We start from the raw sequence: 22,534 nt of genomic DNA, 5'->3' as shown, positions 1-22,534 counted from the left end.
ACATCATGACAGTGTAAACATGACATCATGGTAGTGTAAACATGACATCATGACAGTGTGAACATGACATCATGGCAGTGTGAACATGACACCATGGCAGTGTGAACATGACATCATGACAGTGTAAACATGACATCATGGCAATGTGAACATGACATCATGGCAATGTGAACATGACATCATGGTAGTGTAAACATGACATCATGGCAGTGTGAACATGACATCATGGCAGTGTAAACATGACATCATGACAGTGTAAACATGACATGGCAGTGTGAACATGACATCATGGCAGTGTGAACATGACATCATGACAGTGTGAACATGACATCATGGCAGTGTGAACATGACATCATGGCAGTGTAAACATGACATCATGGCAGCGTAAACATGACATCATGGCAGTGTAAACATGACATCATGGCAGTGTGAACATGACATCATGGCAGTGTGAACATGACATCATGACAGTGTAAACATGACATCATGGTAGTGTAAACATGACATCATGACTGTGAACATGACATCATGGCAGTGTGAACATGACATCATGACAGTGTAAAGATGACATCATGACAGTGTAAACATGACATCATGACAGTGTAAACATGACATCATGGTAGTGTGAACATGACATCATGGCAGTGTAAACATGACATCATGACAGTGTAAACATGACATCATGACAGTGTAAACATGACATCATGGCAGTGTAAACATGACATCATGGTAGTGTAAACATGACATCATGACAGTGTGAACATGACATCATGACAGTGTAAACATGACATCATGACAGTGTAAACATGACATCATGGTAGTGTAAACATGACATCATGACAGTGTGAACATGACATCATGACAGTGTAAACATGACATCATGGCAGTGTGAACATGACATGGCAGTGTGAACATGACATCATGGCAGTGTGAACATGACATCATGGCAGTGTGAACATGACATCATGGCAGTGTGAACATGACATCATGGCAGTGTGAACATGACATCATGGCAGTGTAAACATGACATCATGGTAGTGTAAACATGACATCATGGCAGTGTAAACATGACATCATGGCAGTGTGAACATGACATCATGGCAGTGTGAACATGACATCATGACAGTGTAAACATGACATCATGGTAGTGTAAACATGACATCATGACTGTGAACATGACATCATGGCAGTGTGAACATGACATCATGACAGTGTGAACATGACATCATAGCAGTGTGAACATGACATCATGGCAGTGTGAACATGACATCATGGCAGTGTGAACATGACATCATAGCAGTGTGAACATGACATCATGGCAGTGTGAACATGACATCATGGCAGTGTAAACATGACATCATGGCAGTGTAAACATGACATCATGGCAGTGTAAACATGACATCATGGCAGTGTGAACATGACATCATGGCAGTGTGAACATGACATCATGACAGTGTAAACATGACATCATGGTAGTGTAAACATGACATCATGACTGTGAACATGACATCATGGCAGTGTGAACATGACATCATGACAGTGTAAAGATGACATCATGACAGTGTAAACATGACATCATGACAGTGTAAACATGACATCATGGTAGTGTAAACATGACATCATGACAGTGTAAACATGACATCATGGTAGTGTAAACATGACATCATGACAGTGTGAACATGACATCATGGTAGTGTAAACATGACATCATGACTGTGAACATGACATCATGGCAGTGTGAACATGACATCATGACAGTGTAAACATGACATCATGGTAGTGTAAACATGACATCATGACAGTGTGAACATGACATCATGGTAGTGTAAACATGACATCATGACTGTGAACATGACATCATGGCAGTGTGAACATGACATCATGACAGTGTGAACATGACATCATAGCAGTGTGAACATGACATCATGGCAGTGTGAACATGACATCATGGCAGTGTGAACATGACATCATAGCAGTGTGAACATGACATCATGGCAGTGTGAACATGACATCATGGCAGTGTAAACATGACATCATGGCAGTGTGAACATGACATCATGGCAGTGTAAACATGACATCATGGCAGTGTGAACATGACACCATGGCAGTGTGAACATGACATCATGACAGTGTAAACATGACATCATGGTAGTGTAAACATGACATCATGACTGTGAACATGACATCATGGCAGTGTGAACATGACATCATGACAGTGTAAAGATGACATCATGACAGTGTAAACATGACATCATGACAGTGTAAACATGACATCATGGTAGTGTAAACATGACATCATGACAGTGTGAACATGACATCATGGCAGTGTGAACATGACATCATGGCAGTGTGAACATGACATCATGGCAGTGTGAACATGACATCATGGCAATGTGAACATGACATCATGGCAATGTGAACATGACATCATGGTAGTGTAAACATGACATCATGGCAGTGTGAACATGACATCATGGCAGTGTAAACATGACATCATGACAGTGTAAACATGACATGGCAGTGTGAACATGACATCATGGCAGTGTGAACATGACAGCATGACAGTGTGAACATGACATCATGGCAGTGTGAACATGACATCATGGCAGTGTAAACATGACATCATGGCAGCGTAAACATGACATCATGGCAGTGTAAACATGACATCATGGCAGTGTGAACATGACATCATGGCAGTGTGAACATGACATCATGACAGTGTAAACATGACATCATGGTAGTGTAAACATGACATCATGACTGTGAACATGACATCATGGCAGTGTGAACATGACATCATGACAGTGTAAAGATGACATCATGACAGTGTAAACATGACATCATGACAGTGTAAACATGACATCATGGCAGTGTGAACATGACATCATGGCAGTGTAAACATGACATCATGACAGTGTAAACATGACATCATGACAGTGTAAACATGACATCATGGCAGTGTAAACATGACATCATGGTAGTGTAAACATGACATCATGACAGTGTGAACATGACATCATGACAGTGTGAACATGACATCATGGCAGTGCAAACATGACATCATGGTAGTGTAAACATGACATCATGACAGTGTGAACATGACATCATGGCAGTGTGAACATGACATCAAAGGCAACATGGCGCCACTTTCAGGGATCAAAGGTCAAGGTCATCCTTGAGAGCCGTTAAGAGGAAAGTTTGGCCGTCCAATGAAGGCAGCTGATGACCATCAGGTGTGCCCGTGATTGGCTGAAAGAGGGAAACACAGCATGCTCCTCCCACATGGGCTGAGCGGTGGCTTAGTGTGAGCCTGATTAAGTGTGCTAGCAGGGGGGCTGTTAGAAGACATGTGGACCCCCCACACTCATGCATGCAACTACATCTACTTCTGTGAGTATTTCATATTCACTCATTCATGCAACTACCTCTACTTCTGCGAGTACTTCATATTCACTCATTCATGCAACTACATCTACTTCTGTGAGTATTTCATATTCACTCATTCATGCAACTACATCTCCTTCTGTGAGTATTTCATATTCACTCATTCATGCAACTACATCTACTTCTGTGAGTATTTCATATTCACTCATTCATGCAACTACATCTACTTCTGTGAGTATTTCATATTCACTCATTCATGCAACTACATCTACTTCTGTGAGTATTTCATATTCACTCATTCATGCAACTACATCTACTTCTGTGAGTACATCATATTCACTCATTCATGCAACTACATCTACTTCTGTGAGTATTTCATATTCACTCATGCATGCAACTACATCTACTTCTGTGAGTATTTCATATTCACTCATGCATGCAACTACCTCTACTTCTGTGAGTACTTCATATTCACTCATTCATGCAACTACCTCTACTTCTGTGAGTACTTCATATTCACTCATGCATGCAACTACATCTACTTCTGTGAGTATTTCATATTCACTCATGCATGCAACTACATCTACTTCTGTGAGTATTTCATATTCACTCATTCATGCAACTACATCTACTTCTGTGAGTATTTCATATTCACTCATGCATGCAACTACATCTACTTCTGTGAGTATTTCATATTCACTCATTCATGCAACTACATCTACTTCTGTGAGTATTTCATATTCACTCATTCATGCAACTACATCTACTTCTGTGAGTATTTCATATTCACTCATTCATGCAACTACATCTACTTCTGTGAGTACTTCATATTCACTCATTCATGCAACTACATCTACTTCTGTGAGTATTTCATATTCACTCATTCATGCAACTACATCTACTTCTGTGAGTATTTCATATTCACTCATTCATGCAACTACATCTACTTCTGTGAGTACATCATATTCACTCATTCATGCAACTACATCTACTTCTGTGAGTACTTCATATTCACTCATTCATGCAACTACATCTACTTCTGTGAGTATTTCATATTCACTCATTCATGCAACTACATCTACTTCTGTGAGTATTTCATATTCACTCATTCATGCAACTACATCTACTTCTGTGAGTATTTCATATTCACTCATTCATGCAACTACATCTACTTCTGTGAGTATTTCATATTCACTCATTCATGCAACTACATCTACTTCTGTGAGTACTTCATATTCACTCATTCATGCAACTACATTTACTTCTGTGAGTACATGATTGCTCAATAATGTCACTTATCATTATTATTATTATTATTATTATTATTATTATTATTATTATTATTGTTATTATTATTAGTATTGTTAGTGTTACCAATGTACATTATATATTTTAGAATTTCACTTTTTTTTTTCTTTTTTTTTTTTTTACTATTTCTCACCTAACTAGATAAGGTAACCCAACAAACTACACAATAAAATATATATTGCTATAAAATATCATGACAATACATTGTGTATATACAAAGAAAATAAAACGACATGAAAATTAAAAATCATTACTTTTATTATGAGTTATATGCTGTATTCTATATTGTAGGATTGCACTTTATTTTCAGAATGTCTCACCTAGCTACTGTATTGCAAACTGTACTATAATGTACAGTACAGGCCAAAAGTTAGGACACCCCTTCTCCTCATGCAATGTGTTTTCTTCATTTTCATGACTATTTACATTGTAGATTGTCACATCAAAACTATGAATGAACACATGTGGAGTTATGTACTCAACACAAAAATAACTGAAAACATGTTTTATATTCCAGTTTCTTCAAAATAGCCACCCTTTGCTCTGATTACTGCTTTGCACACTCTTGGCATTCTCTCCATGAGCTTCAAGAGGTAGTCATCTGAAATGGTTTTACCTTCACAGGTGTGCTTGAAGCTCATGGAAAGAATGCCAAGAGTGTCCACTTGTCCACAACAACTATGGGTCAACTTGTCCACAACAAATATGGGTCAACTTGTCCACAATAAATATGGGTCAACTTGTCCACAACAAATATGGGTCAACTTGTCCACAACAAATATGGGTCAACTTGTCCACAACAACTATGGGTCAACTTGTCCACAACAACAATGGGTCAACTTGTCCACAACAAATATGGGTCAACTTGTCCACAACAACTATGGGTCAACTTGTCCACAACAACTATGGGTAAACTTGTCCACAACAACTATGGGTCAACTTGTCCACAACAACTATGGGTCAACTTGTCCACAACAACTATAGGTCAACTTGTCCACAACAAATATGGGTGAACTTGTCCACAACAACTATGGGTAAACTTGTCCACAACAACTATGGGTCAACTTGTTCACAACAAATATGGGTGAACTTGTCCACAACACATATGGGTCAACTTGTCGACAACAACTATGGGTCAACTTGTCCACAACAAATATGGGTCAACTTGTCCACAACAAATATGGGTCAACTTGTCCACAACAACTATGGGTCAACTTGTCCACAACAACTATGGGTCAACTTGTCCACAACAAATATGGATCAACTTGTCCACAACAACTATGGGTCAACTTGTCCACAACAACTATGGGTGAACTTGTCCACAACAATTATGGGTCAACTTGTCCACAACAAATATGGGTCAACTTGTCCACAACAAATATGGATCAACTTGTCCACAACAACTATGGGTCAACTTGTCCACAACAAATATGGGTCAACTTGTCCACAACAACTATGGGTCAACTTGTCCACTACAACTATAGGTCAACTTGTCCACAACAAATATGGGTCAACTTGTCCACAACAAATATGGATCAACTTGTCCACAACAACTATGGGTCAACTTGTCCACAACAACTATGGGTCAACTTGTCTACAACAAATATGGGTCAACTTGTCCACAACAAATATGGGTTAACTTTTCCACAACAACTATGGGTCAACTTGTCCACAACAAATATGGGTCAACTTGTCCACAATAAATATGGGTTAACTTGTCCACAACAACTATGGGTCAACTTGTCCACAACAACTATGGGTCAACTTGTCCACAACAAATATGGGTCAACTTGTCCACAACAACTATGGGTCAACTTGTCCACAACAACTATGGGTCAACTTGTCCACAACAAATATGGATCAACTTGTCCACAACAACTATGGGTCAACTTGTCCACAACAACTATGGGTCAACTTGTCCACAACAACTATGGGTCAATTTGTCCACAACAAATATGGGTCAACTTGTCCACAACAAATATGGGTTAACTTGTCCACAACAACTATGGGTCAACTTGTCCACAACAAATATGGGTCAACTTGTCCACAACAACTATGGGTCAACTTGTCCACTACAACTATAGGTCAAATTGTCCACAACAAATATGGGTCAACTTGTCCACAACAAATATGGGTCAACTTGTCCACAACAAATATGGATCAACTTGTCCACAACAACTATGGGTCAACTTGTCCACAACAAATATGGGTCAACTTGTCCACAACAAATATGGGTTAACTTTTCCACAACAACTATGGGTCAACTTGTCCACAACAAATATGGGTCAACTTGTCCACAATAAATATGGGTTAACTTGTCCACAGCAACTATGGGTCAACTTGTCCACAACAACTATGGGTCAACTTGTCCACAACAAATATGGGTCAACTTGTCGACAACAACTATAGGTCAACTTGTCCACAACAAATATGGGTCAACTTGTCCACAACAAATATGGGTCAACTTGTCCACAACAACTTTGGGTCGACTTGTCCACAACAAATATGGGTCAACTTGTCCACAACAACTATGGGTCAACTTGTCCACAACAAATAAGGGTCAACTTGTCCATAACAAATATGGGTCAACTTGTCCACAACAACTATGGGTCAACTTGTCCACAACAACTATGGGTCAACTTGTCTACAACAAATATGGGTCAACTTGTCGACAACAAATATGGGTCAACTTGTCCACAACAACTTTGGGTCAACTTGTCCACAACAAATATGGGTCAACTTGTCCACAGCAACTATGGGTCAACTTGTCCACAACAACTATGGGTCAACTTGTCCACAACAAATATGGATCAACTTGTCCACAACAACTATGGGTCAACTTGTCCACAACAAATATGGGTCAACTTGTCCACAACAACTATGGGTCAACTTGTCCACAACAACTGTGGGTCAACTTGTCCACAACAACTATGGGTCAACTTGTCCACAACAACTATGGGTCAACTTGTTGACAACACATATGGGTCAACTTGTTGACAACACATATGGGTCAACTTGTCGACAATAAATATGGGTCAACCTGTCCACAACAACTATGGGTCAACTTGTCCACAACAACTATGGGTCAACTTGTCGACAACAACGATGGGTCAACTTGTTGACAACACATATGGGTCAACTTGTCCACAACAACTATGGGTCAACTTGTCGACAGCAACTATGGGTCAACTTGTTGACAACACATATGGGTCAACTTATCGACAACAAATATGGGTCAACTTGTCCACAACAAATATGGGTCAACTTGTCCACAACAACTATGGGTCAACTTGTCGACAACAACTATGGGTCAACTTGTTGACAACACATATGGGTCAACTTGTCGACAATAAATATGGGTCAACTTGTCCACAACAACTATGGGTCAACTTGTCGACAACAACTATGGGTCAACTTGTTGACAACACATATGGGTCAACTTGTCGACAACAAATATGGGTCAACTTGTCCACAACAACTATGGGTCTAAGACTAGATGTGACCAATCTAAGTCTAAGACTAGATGTGACCAATCTAAGACTAGATGTGACCAATCTAAGTCTAAGACTAGATGTGACCAGTCTAAGTCTAAGACTAGATGTGACCAATCTAAGTCTAAGACTAGATGTGACCAATCTAAGACTAGATGTGACCAATCTAAGACTAGATGTGACCAATCTAAGTCTAAGACTAGATGTGACCAGTCTAAGTCTAAGACTAGATGTGACCAATCTAAGTCTAAGACTAGATGTGACCAATCTAAGACTAGATGTGACCAATCTAAGTCTAAGACTAGATGTGACCAATCTAAGTCTAAGACTAGATGTGACCAATCTAAGACTAGATGTGACCAATCTAAGTCTAAGACTAGATGTGACCAATCTAAGTCTAAGACTAGATGTGACCAATCTAAGTCTAAGACTAGATGTGACCAATCTAAGTCTAAGACTAGATGTGACCAATCTAAGTCTAAGACTAGATGGTTTTCTGATGAGTTAGTTCAGAATGACTGAAAGTAGTTTTAGTTCAGAATGACTTGCTGCCAGAAGAAGACTTAGTTGTCATTTAGTCAGTGTGTCCCACAGGACTGAAAGGAGGTCTTTGTGTGTCCAGGTCCCGCCTGCAGAGAACATGGTGGCCTGTGTGCTCACCTCACCACAACATGTTCAACCTGATGAGCAACTGCTGCACCTGGTTCTCCAAGTTCCAGGAACCAATCAGGTGTGGTTACGTGTTCCACAGAAACATGTCAACATGCAGCATGATTTCTGCTTCCTGTCCGCAGACCAGTGACCCTTCTTGTGGTGGGTCTGGACAAGGCGGGTAAGACCTCCTCCATCCGAGGGATGCTCAGAGGTGCCAAACAATCCACGTGTTCCAGGCCAGGGTTGACCGGAAAATAACTTGTCCATCTTCTCTAGTCCCCCACGCCGTGGAATGTGGCCCGGGGGTCTGGGGGGACTTTTATGGAGAAGCGCACGGGATCATCTTTGTGGTGGACTCTAGTGACCGTCCCAGGATGAAGGAGGTCAAGGAGGTCCTGGCTGACCTCCTCAAGCAACCCAGAGTGGCAGGGAAACCCATCCTGGTGTAAGTAGACACTCCCCTCTGGTGGCAGGTCCATGTCCTCAAGCAACCCAGAGTGGCAGGGAAACCCATCCTGGTGTAAGTAGACACTCCCCTCTGGTGGCAGGTCCATGTACCTGCACCATGACTGACATACATGTGACATATCTTCTTTTTAACACGGATGTTTACATGTTTTCATAGATCCTCATGACTGACATACATGTGATATATCTTAGTTAAGTCTTTTTAACACGGATGTTTACATGTTTTCATAGATCCTCATGACTGACATACATGTGACATATCTTAGTTAAGTCTTTTTAACACGGATGTTTACATGTTTTCATAGATCCTCATGACTGACATACATGTGACATATCTTAGTTAAGTCTTTTTAACACGGATGTTTACATGTTTTCATAGATCCTCATGACTGACATACATGTGATATGTCTAAATTAAGTCTTTTTAACACGGATGTTTACATGTTTTCATAGAGGGCACACAAACAAATGGACTTAATACAAATATACATTTATGTGAGTTGAAATAGTGAAAAACTGAAAGAAATACAATTGTATTTTGTAAAAAAAAAAAAAGTTAAATAAAGAAAACAAAATATTTTTGTGGTAACAAACATCTTTGTTCCACCCTTCCAGTTGACTACTTTAATTGTACAATGTTTTATTATATTTGATGTATTATTTACTTATCTCATTGAAGCATTAATTATGCACTTGATTTTACTGTCAGGATTTATTTCACATCATGGAAATGTGTTATGATCCACATTGTGGGACGTGACTAAAAGAATAAATACAATACTACTAATAATCATTCTTAGATGACTTAAATACAATACTACTAATAATCATTAATAACTAATAATCATTCTTAGATTACTTAAATACAATACTACTAATAATCATTAATAACTAATAATCATTCTTAGATGACTTCAATACAATACTACTAATAATCATTAATAACTAATAATCATTCTTAGATGACTTAAATACAATACTACTAATAATCATTAATAACTAATAATCATTCTTAATTGACTAAAATACAATACTACTAACAATCATTAATAACTAATAATCATTCTTAGATGACTTAAATACAATACTATTAATAATCATTAATAACTAATAATCATTCTTAGATGACTTAAATACAATACCACTAACAATCATTAATAACTAATAATCATTCTTAGATGACTTAAATACAATACTACTAATAATCATTAATAACTAATAATCATTCTTAGTTGACTAAAATACAATACTACTAATAATCATAATAACTAATAATCATTCTTAGATGACTTAAATACAATACTACTAATAATCATTAATAACTAATAATCATTCTTAGATGACTTAAATACAATACTACTAATAATCATTAATAACTAATAATCATTCTTAGATGACTTCAATACAATACTACTAATAATCATTAATAACTAATAATCATTCTTAGATGACTTAAATACAATACTACTAATAATCATTAATAACTAATAATCATTCTTAATTGACTAAAATACAATACTACTAACAATCATTAATAACTAATAATCATTCTTAGATGACTTAAATACAATACTATTAATAATCATTAATAACTAATAATCATTCTTAGATGACTTAAATACAATACCACTAACAATCATTAATAACTAATAATCATTCTTAGATGACTTAAATACAATACTACTAATAATCATTAATAACTAATAATCATTCTTAGTTGACTAAAATACAATACTACTAATAATCATAATAACTAATAATCATTCTTAGATGACTTAAATACAATACTACTAATAATCATTAATAACTAATAATCATTCTTAGATGACTTAAATACAATACAACTATTAATCATTAATAACTAATAATCATTCTTAGATGACTTAAATACAATACTACTAATAATCATTAATAACTAATAATCATTCTTAGTTTACTAAAATACAATACTACTAATAATCATAATAACTAATAATCATTCTTAGATTACTTAAATACAATAGTACTAATAATCATTAATAACTAATAATCATTCTTAGATGACTTAAATACAGTACAACTAATAATCAATAATAACTAATAATCATTCTTAGATTACTTAAATACAATACAACTAATAATCATTAATAACTAATAATCATTCTTAGATGACTTAAATACAATACTACTAATAATCATTAATAACTAATAATCATTCTTAGTTGACTAAAATACAATACTACTAATAATCAATAATAACTAATAATCATTCTTAGATGACTTAAATACAATACTACTAATAATCATTAATAACTAATAATAATTCTTAGTTGACTAAAATACAATACTACTAATAATCAATAATAACTAATAATCATTCTTAGATGACTTAAATACAATACTACTAATAATAATTAATAACTAATAATCATTCTTAGATGACTTGAGGTGACTTGAAGAGTTTTTCAAGAGTCCACAAGGACGTGAAGACTGACCTCAGACCACCGCTTCTTTCATCTTTTTGCTTCTACATTTGATTGTAAAACAAAACTTTGAAATCATAAATCCGATACTTCATTTGTTTCGTCAACAACAATGTTTGTCATGTCAAATAATCATTCATGCACTTTCTCTCAACTTGAAAACTTTGTTATGGACGCACATTATTTCCAGGCCTTGGCGCTGCGTATGAGACCATGTGGCGTCCGGACCAGGGGCCTTGAGACCAGGGGCCTTGAGACCAGGGGCCTTGAGACTATGTGCCGGTCCGGACCAGGCCCTTGAACCCATGTGGCGGTCCGGACCAGGGGCTTTGAGACCATGTGGCGGTCTGGACCAGGGGCCTTGAAACCATGTGGCGGTCCAGGGGCCTTGAGAGCATGTGGCGGTCCGGACCAGGGGCCTTGACACCATGTGGCGGTCCAGGGGCCTTGAGAGCATATGGAGGTCCAGACCAGGGGCCTTGAGAACATGTGGCGGTCCGGACCAGGGGCCTTGAGACCATGTGGCGGTCCAGTGACCTTGAGAGCATGTGGTGGTTCAGGGACCTTGAGAGCAAGTGGTGGTTCAGGGGCCTTGAGAGCATGTGGTGGTCCAGGGGCCTTGAGAGCATGTGGTGGTCCAGGGGCCTTGAGAGCATGTGGTGGTCCAGGGGCCTTGAGAGCATGTGGTGGTTCAGGGGCCTTGAGAGCAAGTGGTGGTCCAGGGGCCTTGAGATCATGTGGTGGTCCAGGGGCCTTGAGAGCATGTGGTGGTCCAGGGGCCTTGAGAGCATGTGGTGGTCCAGGGGCCTTGAGATCATGTGGTGGTCCAGGGGCCTTGAGAGTATGTGGTGGTTCAGGGGCCTTGAGAGCAAGTGGTGGTCCAGGGGCCTTGAGATAATGTGGTGGTCCAGGGGCCTTGATAGCATGTGGTGGTTCAGGGGCTTTGAGAGCAAGTGGTGGTCCAGGGGCCTTGAGATAATGTGGTGGTCCAGGGGCCTTGATAGCATGTGGTGGTTCAGGGGCTTTGAGAGCAAGTGGTGGTCCAGGGGCCTTGAGAGCATGTGGAAGTCCAAGGGCCTTGAGAGCATGTGGTGGTACAGGGGCCTTGAGAACATGTGGTGGTCCAGGGGCCTTGAGATCATGTGGTGGTCCAGGAGCCTTGAGATCATGTGGTGGTCCAGGGGCCTTGAGGGCATGAGGTGGTCCAGGGGCTTTGAGAGCAAGTGGTGGTCCAGGGGCCTTGAGAGCATGTGGAAGTCCAAGGGCCTTGAGAGCATGTGGTGGTACAGGGGCCTTGAGAACATGTGGTGGTCCAGGGGCCTTGAGATCATGTGGTGGTCCAGGAGCCTTGAGATCATGTGGTGGTCCAGGGGCCTTGAGGGCATGAGGTGGTCCAGGGGCCTTGAGAGCATGTGGTGGTCCAGGGGCCTTGAGAGCATGTGGTGGTCCAGGGGCCTTGAGAGCATGTGGTGGTCCAGGGGCCTTGAGGGCATGAGGTGGTCCAGGGGCCTTGAGAGCATGTGGTGGTCCAGGGGCCTTGAGAGCATGTGGTGGTCCAGGGGCCTTGAGAGCATGTGGTGGTCCAGGGGCCTTGAGAGCATGTTGTGGTCCAGGGGCCTTGAGAGCATGTGGTGGTCCAGGGGCCTTGAGAGCATGTGGTCCTTGAGTCTGAGCGTGACCAAGGTGTTGTCTTGTGTCGGCAGCTTGGCGAACAAACAAGACAAAATGAAGGCCCTGCTGGGAAGTGATCTGACTGAGATGTTGTCCTTGGAGAAGCTGGTCAACCAGAGCCGCTCCCTGTGCCACATAGTAAAGTCTCACACGTGGACCATCTTCACACTTGGACTTCACTCATGTGGCCCTTGTGGCCCCCCCCCCCCCTCTCCACACAGGAGCCCTGTTCAGCCTTAATGGACATCCGGCGCCGGTCGGACAGGAAGACTCTACGAGGTCTTCGCTGGCTGCTGAGAGCCGTCTGCCTGGACTACCTGGAGCTGAGCACCCGCGTGGTCCAGGACAGCAAGAGTCCCTTGGGGCCCCCAGAGAGGACGGCCAGCAAAAACAAGAGGGAGCGGTGAGGAAGGCAAAGTGACACATTTCCTGTCATATCAACAACACCCTGATGGTTACAACGTGACACATTTCCTGTCATATCAACACCCTGACGGTTACAACGTGACACATTTCCTGTCATATCAACACCCTGATGGTTACAACGTGACACATTTCCTGTCATATCAACACCCTGACGGTTACAACGTGACACATTTCCTGTCATATCAACACCCTGACGGTTACAACGTGACACATTTCCTGTCATATCAACACCCTGATGGTTACAACGTGACACATTTCCTGTCATATCAACACCCTGACGGTTACAAAGTGACACATTTCCTGTCATATCAACACCCTGATGGTTACAACGTGACACATTTCCTGTCATATCAACACCCTGATGGTTACAACGTGACACATTTCCTGTCATATCAACACCCTGACGGTTACAACGTGACACATTTCCTGTCATATCAACACCCTGACGGTTACAACGTGACACATTTCCTGTCTTATCAACACCCTGATGGTTACAACGTGACACATTTCCTGTCATATCAACACCCTGACGGTTACAACGTGACACATTTCCTGTCATATCAACACCCTGACGGTTACAATGTGACACATTTCCTGTCATATCAACACCCTGACGGTTACAACGTGACACATTTCCTGTCATATCAACACCCTGACGGTTACAACGTGACACATTTCCTGTCACATCAACACCCTGACGGTTACAACGTGACACATTTCCTGTCATAACAACACCCTGACGGTTACAACGTGACACATTTCCTGTCATATCAACACCCTGACGGTTACAACGTGACACATTTCCTATCATATCAACACCCTGACGGTTACAACGTGACACATTTCCTGTCATATCAACACCCTGATGGTTACAACGTGACACATTTCCTGTCTTATCAACACCCTGACGGTTACAACGTGACACATTTCCTGTCATAACAACACCCTGATGGTTACAACGTGACACATTTCCTGTCATATCAACACCCTGATGGTTACAACATGACACATTTCCTGTCATATCAACAACACCCTGACGGTTACAACGTGACACATTTCCTGTCATATCAACACCCTGACGGTTACAACGTGACCCATTTCCTGTCATATCAACACCCTGACGGTTACAACGTGACACATTTCCTGTCTTATCAACACCCTGATGGTTACAACGTGACACATTTCCTGTCATATCAACACCCTGACGGTTACAACGTGACACATTTCCTGTCATATCAACACCCTGACGGTTACAACGTGACACATTTCCTGTCATATCAACACCCTGACGGTTACAACGTGACACATTTCCTGTCATATCAACACCCTGACGGTTACAACGTGACACATTTCCTGTCATATCAACACCCTGACGGTTACAACGTGACACATTTCCTGTCTTATCAACACCCTGATGGTTACAACGTGACACATTTCCTGTCATATCAACACCCTGACGGTTACAACGTGACACATTTCCTGTCATATCAACACCCTGACGGTTACAATGTGACACATTTCCTGTCATATCAACACCCTGACGGTTACAACGTGACACATTTCCTGTCATATCAACACCCTGACGGTTACAACGTGACACATTTCCTGTCACATCAACACCCTGACGGTTACAACGTGACACATTTCCTGTCATAACAACACCCTGACGGTTACAACGTGACACATTTCCTGTCATATCAACACCCTGACGGTTACAACGTGACACATTTCCTGTCATATCAACACCCTGACGGTTACAACGTGACACATTTCCTGTCATATCAACACCCTGATGGTTACAACGTGACACATTTCCTGTCTTATCAACACCCTGACGGTTACAACGTGACACATTTCCTGTCATAACAACACCCTGATGGTTACAACGTGACACATTTCCTGTCATATCAACACCCTGATGGTTACAACATGACACATTTCCTGTCATATCAACAACACCCTGACGGTTACAACGTGACACATTTCCTGTCTTATCAACACCCTGACGGTTACAACGTGACACATTTCCTGTCATAACAACACCCTGACGGTTACAACGTGACACATTTCCTGTCATATCAACACCCTGATGGTTACAACGTGACACATTTCCTGTCATATCAACACCCTGACGGTTACAACGTGACACATTTCCTGTCATATCAACACCCTGATGGTTACAACGTGACACATTTCCTGTCTTATCAACACCCTGATGGTTACAACGTGACACATTTCCTGTCATATCAACACCCTGACGGTTACAACGTGACACATTTCCTGTCTTATCAACACCCTGATGGTTACAACGTGACACATTTCCTGTCATATCAACACCCTGACGGTTACAACGTGACACATTTCCTGTCATATCAACACCCTGATGGTTACAACGTGACACATTTCCTGTCATATCAACACCCTGATGGTTACAACGTGACACATTTCCTGTCATATCAACACCCTGATGGTTACAACGTGACACATTTCCTGTCTTATCAACACCCTGATGGTTACAACGTGACACATTTCCTGTCATGTCAACACCCTGACGGTTACAACGTGACGCATTTCCTGTCTTATCAACACCCTGATGGTTACAACGTGACACATTTCCTGTCATATCAACACCCTGACGGTTACAACGTGACACATTTCCTGTCATATCAACACCCTGACGGTTACAACGTGACACATTTCCTGTCATATCAACACCCTGACGGTTACAACGTGACACATTTCCTGTCATATCAACACCCTGACGGTTACAACGTGACACATTTCCTGTCATATCAACACCCTGACGGTTACAACGTGACACATTTCCTGTCATAACAACACCCTGACGGTTACAACGTGACACATTTCCTGTCATATCAACACCCTGACGGTTACAACGTGACACATTTCCTGTCATATCAACACCCTGACGGTTACAACGTGACACATTTCCTGTCATATCAACACCCTGACGGTTACAACGTGACACATTTCCTGTCATATCAACACCCTGACGGTTACAACGTGACACATTTCCTGTCATATCAACACCCTGACGGTTACAACGTGACACATTTCCTGTCATATCAACACCCTGACGGTTACAACGTGACACATTTCCTGTCATAACAACACCCTGACGGTTACAACGTGACACATTTCCTGTCATATCAACACCCTGACGGTTACAACGTGACACATTTCCTGTCATATCAACACCCTGACGGTTACAACGTGACACATTTCCTGTCATATCAACACCCTGACGGTTACAACGTGACACATTTCCTGTCATATCAACACCCTGACGGTTACAACGTGACACATTTCCTGTCATATCAACACCCTGACGGTTACAACGTGACACATTTCCTGTCATAACAACACCCTGACGGTTACAACGTGACACATTTCCTGTCATATCAACACCCTGACGGTTACAATGTGACACATTTCCTGTCATATCAACACCCTGACGGTTACAACGTGACACATTTCCTGTCATATCAACACCCTGACGGTTACAACGTGACACATTTCCTGTCTTATCAACACCCTGATGGTTACAACGTGACACATTTCCTGTCATATCAACACCCTGACGGTTACAACGTGACACATTTCCTGTCTTATCAACACCCTGATGGTTACAACGTGACACATTTCCTGTCATATCAACACCCTGACGGTTACAACGTGACACATTTCCTGTCATATCAACACCCTGATGGTTACAACGTGACACATTTCCTGTCATATCAACACCCTGATGGTTACAACGTGACACATTTCCTGTCATATCAACACCCTGATGGTTACAACGTGACACATTTCCTGTCTTATCAACACCCTGATGGTTACAACGTGACACATTTCCTGTCATGTCAACACCCTGACGGTTACAACGTGACGCATTTCCTGTCTTATCAACACCCTGATGGTTACAACGTGACACATTTCCTGTCATATCAACACCCTGACGGTTACAACGTGACACATTTCCTGTCATATCAACACCCTGACGGTTACAACGTGACACATTTCCTGTCATATCAACACCCTGACGGTTACAACGTGACACATTTCCTGTCATATCAACACCCTGACGGTTACAACGTGACACATTTCCTGTCATATCAACACCCTGACGGTTACAACGTGACACATTTCCTGTCATAACAACACCCTGACGGTTACAACGTGACACATTTCCTGTCATATCAACACCCTGACGGTTACAACGTGACACATTTCCTGTCATATCAACACCCTGACGGTTACAACGTGACACATTTCCTGTCATATCAACACCCTGACGGTTACAACGTGACACATTTCCTGTCATATCAACACCCTGACGGTTACAACGTGACACATTTCCTGTCATATCAACACCCTGACGGTTACAACGTGACACATTTCCTGTCATAACAACACCCTGACGGTTACAACGTGACACATTTCCTGTCATATCAACACCCTGACGGTTACAACGTGACACATTTCCTGTCATATCAACACCCTGACGGTTACAACGTGACACATTTCCTGTCATATCAACACCCTGACGGTTACAACGTGACACATTTCCTGTCATATCAACACCCTGACGGTTACAACGTGACACATTTCCTGTCATATCAACACCCTGACGGTTACAACGTGACACATTTCCTGTCATAACAACACCCTGACGGTTACAACGTGACACATTTCCTGTCATAACAACACCCTGACGGTTACAACGTGACACATTTCCTGTCATATCAACACCCTGACGGTTACAACGTGACACATTTCCTGTCATATCAACACCCTGACGGTTACAACGTGACACATTTCCTGTCATATCAACACCCTGACGGTTACAACGTGACACATTTCCTGTCATATCAACAACACCCTGATGGTTACAACGTGACACATTTCCTGTCATATCAACACCCTGACGGTTACAAAACCATTGGCTTAAACAGCTGTGGCTGTAGGCAACCTCTTTTGGTTACACTGACCATACAAGATGACAGTGCCTGCATTTAAATGCTGGACTATAAGCTGCTACTTTTTCCCTAAACTTTGAACCCTGCGGCTTGATAAATGTGTGTGCTATATATACTGTATATACTGTATATACTGTATATGTGTGTGTAATGCTAGTGATGCTGACATGTGTGCAGCCTGCGAGGAAGCCAGTGTGACATGAAGTCCAAGGACATGAAGTCCAAGGACACCAAGGACAAGGACATGAAGTCCAAGGACATGAAGTCCAAGGACAAAGCCAAGAGGAGCAAAGGGGAAATGCTGCAAAAGGTAAATAAAGGTGATGATTGTCAGGGCGGTGAAATAGGAAGACATTGTTGTCACAGGAGCAGACGCTGAAGAAGAAGATGAAGAAAGCCGCCAGGAGGAAGAAGAGTTTGGTTGAAGCTAATGAAGACAAGGACAAGGAGCAGGAGGAAGAGGAGGAAGAGGAGGATCATGTCGGCCATCTTCTCCCGCCCAGTAGCAAGAGCAGACCTAAAGGCAAGACCAAAGTCAAGGAGGAGACCCTGGAGGTGCCTGAATGGACGCATGAGGACGGCAAGCCGCTCAGAGGTGAGACCATGCAGGACACCATCTAAGACCAGGCTTGGTAAGACCATGCTTGGTAAGACCATGCTTGGTAAGACCATGCTTGGTAAGACCATGCTTGGTAAGACCATGCTTGGTAAGACCATGCTTGGTAAGACCATGCTTGGTAAGACCATGCTTGGTAAGGTGATGGAGAGCCAGGTGTGACAGAGGTGTGTGCAGCCCCGGGCAGGAGGAGCAAGAAGAAGAAGAAGAAGAAGGTGAAGAAGAGGAGCACCAACAAGATCAACACAGAAGAGGTGTGTCATCATGTCCACCTTCCTGCTACACTTGGTGAGGCTCTTTGACACTTTCACCTTTCACCTACTTTCCATGATGTCATGATTACTTTATTCTTATTCATTATTGGATGGAGAGGTTTTTATTATTATTATTACTTATAGAAATGACCAATGCAGCTGGGATAGGCTCCAGCACCCCACCACCCCGAAAGGGACAAGCGGTAGAAAATGGATGGATTGCACAGAATATAATTTGTCCTTAGACATTTTATTGGAATTTTTAAAAATACTTTAATTATTTCATTAACTATTTTTGTATTATTATTGAAATGATTTTGTTCAGTAGATACTTTTGCTTTTAAATTGTTGATCATAAAATGATATTATAATATCATATTTAATATATAAGTATTATACATAACATCATTATGATTTTATACTTTATAATATTGCAATCACTGCATAAAACAAAGGATAAAGATTTTAGGCATACAAAAATAGAAAATATTTATTAATATGCTAATAATGTTCATTTTATTCTGAATATTATATGAGCACATTATTAACATTAACATGTCATTTATTCATCAATTCATTTTTTTTTACAGTTTAACAATACAGTAGCCCCTCGTTTATCTTTGTTAATTGGTTCCGGGCCTCCAGACCATGGTATTGAACTTCCGCCAAGAAGGAATTATTCATCATAAATGGAGTATTTTTCATAACCAGAGCATAAAATCCCTTTTTCAACCTTGTGAATATGATTCTTGACATTATTAGCATGTTCATGTATGATTCTTGACATTATTAGCATGTTCATGCATGATTCTTGACATTATTAGCATGTTCATGTATGATTCTTGACATTATTAGCATGTTCATGCATGATTCTTGACATTATTAGCATGTTCATGTATGATTCTTGACATTATTAGCATGTTCATGTATGATTCTTGACATTATTAGCATGTTCATGTATGATTCTTGACATTATTAGCATGTTCATGTATGATTCTTGACATTATTAGCATGTTCATGCATGATTCTTGACATTATTAGCATGTTTATGTATGATTCTTGACATTATTAGCATGTTCATGTATGATTCTTGACATTATTAGCATGTTCATGTATGATTCTTGACATTATTAGCATGTTCATGTATGATTCTTGACATTATTAGCATGTTCATGTATGATTCTTGACATTATTAGCATGTTCATGTATGATTCTTGACATTATTAGCATGTTCATGCATGATTCTTGACATTATTAGCATGTTCATGTATGATTCTTGACATTATTAGCATGTTCATGTATGATTCTTGACATTATTAGCATGTTCATGTATGATTCTTGACATTATTAGCATGTTCATGTATGATTCTTGACATTATTAGCATGTTCATGTATGATTCTTGACATTATTAGCATGTTCATGCATGATTCTTGACATTATTAGCATGTTCATGCATGATTCTTGACATTATTAGCATGTTCATGTATGATTCTTGACATTATTAGCATGTTCATGTATGATTCTTGACATTATTAGCATGTTCATGCATGATTATTGACAATATTAGCATGTTCATGTATGATTCTTGACATTATTAGCATGTTCATGTATGATTCTTGACATTATTAGCATGTTCATGTATGATTCTTGACATTATTAGCATGTTCATGCATGATTATTGACATTATTAGCATGTTCATGCATGATTCTTGACATTATTAGCATGTTCATGTATGATTCTTGACATTATTAGCATGTTCATGTATGATTCTTGACATTATTAGCATGTTCATGTATGATTCTTGACATTATTAGCAATTTCTGGTGAACTAACACCCCTACACTCCAGTGTGGTAAAGCTCAGCCAATCACAGGCCACGATACTGACTAGTGCGCTCTGATTGGCTTGGTCCTCTCTAGTGGCCAACACTAGTGGAATATTCTTATTTCTCATTTATTTACACACTTTTATGCTGCAAAATGCTTCATTTTAGGACAAAAATACACAGTCGTAGTAGTAGAAAAGTAGTACATGATTGAATAGTTGTATTCAAATGTGATGATGATGTAGTAGATGACTGAATAGTTGTATTATATGATGTGTCCCTGGCAGATCTGTACAGAAAAGCCATTCTGGCGCTGAAGGAGCGTCAGACTGAGGGACAATGATGGAGAAGAAGTTTGTTCCTGACTAGTGAAGGTATTATTTTATTATTTCATGATCAACAAAGTCATATTTGTTGTTATTTCCCCCCTTTTTTTCTGAGACTATTTCAACACATCCTTACAATGCACTTAAGTCAACATTTGAAATTGTATGATCGGCTCTTTTTTCGCCACCTTTTTCCTCAATGTACTGATAGTTACTAGTTACTAGTTACTAGTTACTAGTAATGAGTTGTCTTTCAATGCATGACACTACTTTGTAAATAAAAGCGTGTTATTATTGATCTTAAATAGATTCAGGCCTGATCTTCACCTTGATCGTAAAACATTTCCTGTATGGACGCTAACTCTTTTTCTGCATTTTTTTCAAAATAAAAGGGTTGCAACCAAATATAGAAACATGATGATGTATTTGTTATTTTATTTAGGACTGCAGTTAATCAAGAGATCTGAGCAAAAATAAGTATGTAAGTAAAAATATGAATTTAAACATTTTAGTCCTGGTTTACTCTAAAACAGGGGTCACCAACGCGGTGCCCGCGGGCACCAGGTAGCCCGCAAGGACCAGATGAGTAGCCCGCTGGCCTGTTCTAAAAATAGCTCAAATAGCAGCACTTACCAGTGAGCTGCCTC

General features: G+C 40.4%; 1 protein-coding gene across 3 annotated transcripts; it reads left to right on the top strand.

Annotated features, from left to right (window-relative positions):
• The first annotated feature begins 3,318 nt into the window (after positions 1-3,318).
• arl13a (ADP-ribosylation factor-like 13A) lies at positions 3,319-22,294 on the top strand. Of its 3 annotated transcripts, none has more exons than XM_062043357.1 (10): positions 3,319-3,390; positions 8,806-8,913; positions 8,978-9,048; positions 9,114-9,282; positions 13,471-13,576; positions 13,660-13,841; positions 19,042-19,174; positions 19,231-19,459; positions 19,658-19,768; positions 21,849-22,294. In XM_062043357.1, exons 1-10 carry the CDS (start codon positions 3,371-3,373, stop codon positions 21,902-21,904), a joined length of 1,185 nt encoding a protein of 394 aa, XP_061899341.1. In that variant the 5' UTR covers positions 3,319-3,370; the 3' UTR covers positions 21,905-22,294. The 3 variants fall into 3 exon arrangements, with proteins under 3 accessions (XP_061899341.1, XP_061899342.1, XP_061899343.1); XM_062043358.1 differs by lacking the exon at positions 3,319-3,390 and adding an exon at positions 4,043-4,065; XM_062043359.1 differs by lacking the exon at positions 3,319-3,390 and adding an exon at positions 4,597-4,605 and having other exon boundaries at positions 21,849-22,291.
• The last annotated feature ends 240 nt before the right edge of the window (positions 22,295-22,534 follow it).

This window comes from Entelurus aequoreus, linkage group LG04 (assembly GCF_033978785.1).
Source record: "Entelurus aequoreus isolate RoL-2023_Sb linkage group LG04, RoL_Eaeq_v1.1, whole genome shotgun sequence".
NCBI lineage: Eukaryota > Metazoa > Chordata > Actinopteri > Syngnathiformes > Syngnathidae > Entelurus > Entelurus aequoreus.
Note: the sequence above shows the minus strand (reverse complement) of the source record. Positions and strands in the feature narration are given on the sequence as shown.